This window comes from Bison bison, unplaced genomic scaffold, assembly GCF_000754665.1.
Source record: "Bison bison bison isolate TAMUID 2011002044 unplaced genomic scaffold, Bison_UMD1.0 scf7180017860003, whole genome shotgun sequence".
Lineage (NCBI taxonomy): Eukaryota > Metazoa > Chordata > Mammalia > Artiodactyla > Bovidae > Bison > Bison bison.
The window spans coordinates 36,257-43,052 of NW_011490575.1; the positions used below are offsets into that span (position 1 = coordinate 36,257).

The 6,796-nt window shown below is 38.6% G+C and overlaps 1 protein-coding gene across 2 annotated transcripts in view; it reads left to right on the forward strand.

Annotated features, from left to right (window-relative positions):
- The window catches only part of PHF6 (PHD finger protein 6), a 20,209-nt gene extending 15,188 nt beyond the window's left edge, over nt 1–5,021 (forward strand). Inside the window, exons 5-6 of one of the 2 annotated variants that reach the window (XM_010831548.1) lie at nt 1,859–1,963; nt 4,421–5,021. In XM_010831548.1, coding sequence (XP_010829850.1) covers nt 1,859–1,963; nt 4,421–4,558 — 243 coding nt within the window. In that variant the 3' untranslated portion in view covers nt 4,559–5,021. The remainder of the gene's footprint in view (nt 1–1,858; nt 1,964–4,420) is intronic. The other variant, XM_010831555.1, reaches the window with a different exon arrangement.
- Nucleotides 5,022–6,796: the final 1,775 nt, after the last annotated feature.

Here is a 6,796-nt window from a genome sequence, read left to right on the forward strand (position 1 = left end):
CTGGTGGGCAGGGCCATGCTCAGTAAATCTTTAATCCAATTTTCTGTTGATGGGTGGGGCTGTGTTCCCTCCCTGTTATTTGCATGCCTGCTATGCATGCTAAGTCGCATCAGTCCTTTTGGACTCTGCGCAACCCTACAGACAGCAGCACACCAGGCTCCTCCAGTCCGCAGGATTCTCCAGGCAAGAATACTGGAGTGTGTTGCCATTTCCTTCTCCCTGTTATTTACCTGGGGCCAAACTATGGTGGAGGTAATACAGGTAATGGCAACCTCCTTCAAAAGGTCCCATGCAGGCACTGTTACACTCAGTGCCCCCATACCTGAAGCAGGCCACTGTCGACCCAGGCCTCTGCCAAGACTCCTGGACACTCACGGCCAAGTCTGGGTCAGTCTCTTGTGGGGTCACTGCTCCTTTCCCCTGGGTCCTGGCATGCACAAGGTTCTGTTTGTGCCCTCCAAGAGTCTGTTTCCGCAGTCCTCTGTAAGTTCTGGAGGCTCTATGGTGGGGTTAATGGCGGCCTCCTCCAAGAAGGCTTACGCCACACCCAGGTCTGCTGCATCTAAAGCTCCTGCCCCTGCAGCAGTCCACTGCTGACCCGTACCTCCGCAGGAGACACTCAAACATGGTTCTGTCTCAGTCTCTGTGGGGTCTCTGGGTCCTGGTGCACACAAAGTTTGTTTGAGCCCTCTGAGCGTCTCTTTTAGATTATGTTCTATAATCCCAAATCTTCATAAACTCTAGATTTTAAAATATATAGTGTTTATGATTTTAGTGGGATTTAAAGTAATCCTGATTGTAGTTACCGTGTTCCAGATAATCCATAATTAACAGTCTTATAACTAAAAACATCACCTTTATGAACTTGTCTTGGAAGCTGTGTTTAGACCCCACTATAACCTGGTAAAAATCTCTCTTATTGTATTTCTTATACTGTATTGCAGTTATTCATTTATGAGCCTTAATTCCTTGAGGGTAAAAACTATATCTTTGCATCATTAGATACAGGCCTGACACATAATATATGTAAGTATTTTTGAAATAGGTTGTATTGAAATTATTTATCCCATTGATGATTAGCTTTTAAAAATTATATTATTTATAGAATTCTCTAGTGGTCCAGTGGTTAGGACTCTACATTTTCACTGCTGAGGACCTGGGTTCAATCCCTGGTCAGGGAAGGAAGATCCCACAAGTCATGTGACATGGCCCCAAAGTCTTTTTAAAATTATATTACTTATTTCAGGAGTTCTTAATCAGAGATGCATATCAAATTTATGTGGGGAGGTTTTTCCAAAATATATATCCCTGGGGTAGATCCCAAACACGTCTGCTGCTGCTGCTGCTAAGTCGCTTCAGTTGTGTCCGACTGTGTGTGACCCCATAGACGGAAGCCCGCCAGGCTCCTCCGTCCATGGGATTTTCCAGGCAAGAGTGCTGGAGTGGGGTGCCATTGCCTTCTCCGCCAAACATGTCTAATTGGAAAAAAAAAATCTCCAGGTGATTCTGATCTGTATCTGTGGTTGAAATTTGTCATTTGAAGCTATTTTTTTAAACTTTGTGGAAATGTAAAATAGTTGAGATGACAGGATGACACTGCTGAACTCTTCTTGTTTAATGAAGCATTTAATCTTGTTCCTGTACTGGCAATATTAGTTTTATTCCATTGTTCTTATTTTGAGTTATATTTTAATCAGACATGTGACTAGATTAAAACAATATTTGAGTCGTATTTGATTAAGGAAAAGTCATCTTTCTCAGGATATTAAAATAATCTAACACATTTGTGCACACATTGTTTAATCTTTTCCTCACAAGGATTCTGAATATTACATGTTTTTGCATTTTTCTTCTCTAGTTATTTTCTTCTGGCACCGTGCAGCTCACAACAACTTCAAGAGCAGAATTTGGAGATTTTGATATTAAAACTGTACTGCAGGAGATTAAACGAGGGAAAAGAATGGTCTGTGCTTTTATGTTTATGCTATGCACCGTTACTCTTCTGACTTTGTGCTTTAAATTTAGAACACATCTTAAATTCATCCAGTCACCAAAAATTTTAATATAAAGTAGTTCATGTGTTAAAGCAAAGTATATATTTGACTCATTTGTAATATAATAAAGGATGCTGATGTTACTGAAAGTTATTCTTCTTTCTATGTAACTTCATTACTTAAGAGAATTATACAGAGATTTATATTTCAGGGTATTTTGAGAGTCTTTTAATAAAATAAATGAAGATGTGAATGTGACACACCTTATTAAGTTTAAAATGTTAAATTGTTTAAGCTCGCTTTAAGAACAATTTCATGACTCCAATAGAGTATTGAGAACCTCCCCATGTTGTTATTCATTCTTTTTTTTTAAATAAAAGGAAAAGATTTTTTTCAGAGCCTTCTGTTTAAAGTTCACATACATAGTTGTCTCTTAATATGTTTATCATAGCTTTAAAGTTTCCTTTATAAAATGTGCCTAAGTCTCGTGTTTTTAAACATACTGAATTACTAATAAATAGCTTTAAGAAATACTGGCATCTTTATTTGATCACTTACTCCTTTACAGTTTATGAATATTATAAAATGTTCTAGGAATGCAAAATATTTAAGACAGCAGTTGTCTCTAGAAATGACTTTATTTAAAAAATTTTTATTGTGAAAGTTTTCAAACATCAAAATTAGAAAGGCTAGTAATACATGTCTGTCCATCACCTTGACTCATCAAGAATTTGCGGCACTCGTTTCATCTATGCCTTTTATTCTTGTTGCTTGAAGTATTTTAAAGCAGAGCTGAGACTTCATATCATTTCACCTCTACATATTTCAGTATGTATCTCTTAAAAGTTGGGCATTTTCTTACCTAACCACAATGTTATTACAACTTACAAATTAACAATGAGTCTTCAGTATCATTTAATACCTAGTTTGTATTTGTTTTTCCCCAACTGTCTTAAAGCTATCTTTTTAAAGTTGGTTTGTGTGAATCAGAGGAGGTTCACACATTGCATTTGGTTGTTACATATCCCTTAGGTAATTTAGGGCACTCCGTCCTCCCTGTCTTTATTGTTTCTGTTTTGTTGTATGCCATTGACTTGTTGAAGAAAATGAATTAATTGTCCTATAGAACATCCCACATGTTTTATTTGTCTGTTTGCTTTTTCACAATGCCATTTAACTTGTCCCTCTATCCACCAGATTTTCTTTTAAAGTGGAAGTTAGATGTAAAAAACTGATTAGATTCAGTTTTCAACATTTTGGGGGGTAAGAACTCTTCACAGGTGGGACTATATCGTCCATATTTTATCACATCAGACAAGTCATAATGTCTGATCCTTGGATTCAGGTGGTGAGTCAATCCCTCCATTGTGAAGTTCCCCTTTGATCTGTTTCAGACATTGCTGATCTTTGTCTGAATTGATTAGAAATGACTTTTTCTCTGTGGAACTGCATTTTTGAAGGTATAAAAATTATTGATATCATCTGTTCCATTTAAATCCAGTTCAGTTTCTTGATACTTTGATTATTCTTTTAAAAAACGAAACTCCTTTAAAACAGAATGTGGAGTATTAAAAAAAAATAAAGGGGAAAACAGTCATATGATGTTGAGCAATGTTGTTATGTCATACATCTGAAGTCCAATAGGTGACTAGGATAGCCATTCAGTTCTCTTGATCAGCTTGCTTACTTCTACACTATTGACCGTTAGTGTCAGCACTAACCTAGCATTTTCCCATGTGTGCTTCAAAGGAAATCGCTCCATCAAGATGCTCTCCCACTGCTCCAAAATTAAAAGGGCATCTGGAATTCAATAAACTTGGAAACTGTTTACTATACCCTCCTTCCTGGAGGAAAGGCTGTCAGAAGTTCTGCAATCAAGTAATCTGTTTAAAACTAGCATTTCTCAAACTTCTTTGAGTATGAAACTCTTTTGCCAACAATCACCTTAAGTCTTATGAGAATTTCAGCCCCTTAGTCTCTTTCTGCCCTTTTGCCTACTTGGTAGCAATCCCTTTCTGGGGGGCATTGCTTTCCTATCTTCTCATTCTTCCCCCTGGTCATAATAAGAAAGGGACTGATTGCAGGGAAGAGAAGAAGCCAACCACTAAAATATAGAATATATTTTTATGTGTGTTTGCCAGTATTAAGGAGTGTTCCCTTTATGTTTCAATGTCAGATTGCTAATGGTTACTAGAGTTTAATAATGGAAACATCAGGGGTGACTACATATTAGTCAAAGTATGATTTAGATTGTAACACTATTTAATATATATGCTATACTATAAGTTCAGTGTACTCTCTTTCAATAGAAAAACTTTTCTTTGTAACATGGAATGTTTGGCTGAAATATGGCTAAAATAGAAAAAATAAGATTGCATAAACTTGGAAATACTGCTTATAATTATTCTTTCTCTTCCCCTAAACAGAAATGTACACTTTGCAGTCAGCCTGGTGCTACTATTGGATGTGAAATAAAAGCCTGTGTTAAGACTTACCATTACCACTGTGGAGTACAAGACAAAGCTAAATACATTGAAAATATGTCACGAGGAATTTACAAGTAAGAGAACAACAATTGTCCATTTTCCTAAACTTGTCAGTAAGTAACCACCCTTAAATAGATGACATTAGTTTACTTGCTCACGCTTCTTAGGTGATGTTTAGCCACGTATAGAATACTGAGGATGCTGTATGAGTACTGCAGTGGCATTTTCCTCTGCCTAGACATCTCTGGATTAGCATTTGTTTATCCAGTGTTTGTTATGTTTCCTATGTGCCTGGCATTGGGCTAGGAGCTGAGCATACAACAGTGATCAAAATGGACACAGACTGTGTCTTCATGGAAGCTCACAGTCTAGTGGGAGAAACATATCAGTCAAATGGCCACATAAATAAATATACAATCACAGACTTCATAAACGGTATAAAACAGTGGTCCTCAACTTTTTTGGCACCAGGTTTCCGGTTCCGAACCAGAAGAAAATTTCCCCATGGACTGGGGGGGGTGGGGGGATCGTTTCAGGATGATTCAAGCGCATTACATTTATTATGCAACTATTTTCTATTATTATTACATCAGTTCTACCTCAGATCATCAGGCATTAGATTCTCATAAGGAGTGTGCAACCTAGATACCTTGCACGTGCAGCTCACAGTAGAGTTCGCCCTTCTATGAGAATTCAGTGCTGCCACTGACCGGACAGGAGGTGGAGCTCAGGCGGTAATGCAAGCAAGAGGGAGCAGCTGTAAATACAGATGAAGCTTGGTTTCCTCACTCACTGCTCACGTCCTGCTGTGCAGCCTGGTTCCTAACAGGCCATGGACTGGTACTGGTAGGGGTTGGGACCCCTGATGTAAAAGTTCTGTTACAAAGTGCTGTGAGAGCATATAAGGAGGAGGAGCTAACCTAGTCTGTAGTGGAAAAGTGTCTAGGAATTTCCTTAAGGAAATAGTGCTTGAGCTGAGATATCAAAGGCAAAATGGATGTGGGTGTTGGGAAGGTGTTCTAGGCAGAGAGAACAGTGTGTGCAAGGCCCTAAGATGGTACACAAGCCAGGGTGCAAATGGTGGTGGGGGGGGAGGTGATGGTAGGAGACTACTGCTGCAAGTCCAGGTGAGAACTGCTGGTAGATTAGAATAGTAGTTGTGAAGATAGAAGTCTAAAGGTACTCTTGGAAGACTGATGAAAGAGTAAGATTTGGAGATTTGGGATTCTATGTTACCTTCATTTTTTTATGGTCTTCTCCTTACCTGTGCTGCATTGGACTAGTGGTATCAATATGAATCTCTAATGGTTCCCATTGTTTAATCAAATGGAGAGTAAGTTGATAGGGATCCCTGAATATTTATTTGGTTTGTCTTTGCAAGTTGTAAAGGACTTCTTTGCTCTCACATTCCCAGTGTGCAGTAAACCAGTGACCCAGAGTCAGCTACTTCATGGACAAAGCAGTTTGTGTCAGCAGTCACCAAGCCATTTGGGTGACTGCATGAGGTGCTAATGCTGTGTTATAAACTTGGCCAAACTTTGCTTAATAATAAAGGCACATGTTTTTCAAATGAATTCTATCAAGCCTTTAAGGAACAGATAATTCCAATGTTATTTTTAAGTCCTGCTGCTGCTAAGTCGCTTCAGTCGTGTCCTACTCTGTGCGACCCCATAGACTGCAGCCCACCAGGCTCCCCCGTCCCTGTGATTCTCCAGGCAAGAACACTGGAGTGGGTTGCCATTTCCTTCTGCAATGCATGAAAGTGAAAAGTGAAAGTGAAGTCGCTTAGTCGTGCCCGACTCCTAGCGACCCCATGGACACATAGCAAAAAATGGAAAACTTCTTGATTCATTCTGTAACACTTGCATAGTTGTGACACTAAATCTGACAAAGATACCATTTAACAACAGAAATTTAAGAACTAGAGACTGATCTTACTTTTATAAATATATGTACCAAAATCCAAAATATTAGAAAATCAAATCCAGGGCTGTAGTCTAACAGTTTCAAGATTATTCAAAATTAGGACTGTGACCCATTGTAATTAATAAAGAAAAATCGTAGCGCTTTCCTAGTGGAAACTGAAAAGACATTTGATATCATTCAACATTCATTTCTGAATTTTAAAGTAAGGTAGCAAAAGTACTCTTGGTTGTAAGCTAGGAGTCTTACTAGAGTGTTAAAAGAAAAAAACAGCTTCTTTGGCATTAAAGTAAATGGACCATGGTTCTTAACCAGAAGGTAGAGAGAGCCCTCTTTAAAAATGGTCATGCCTGGGCCCTACCCTCACAGTAGGTTGAGGCCCAAACCTTGTAT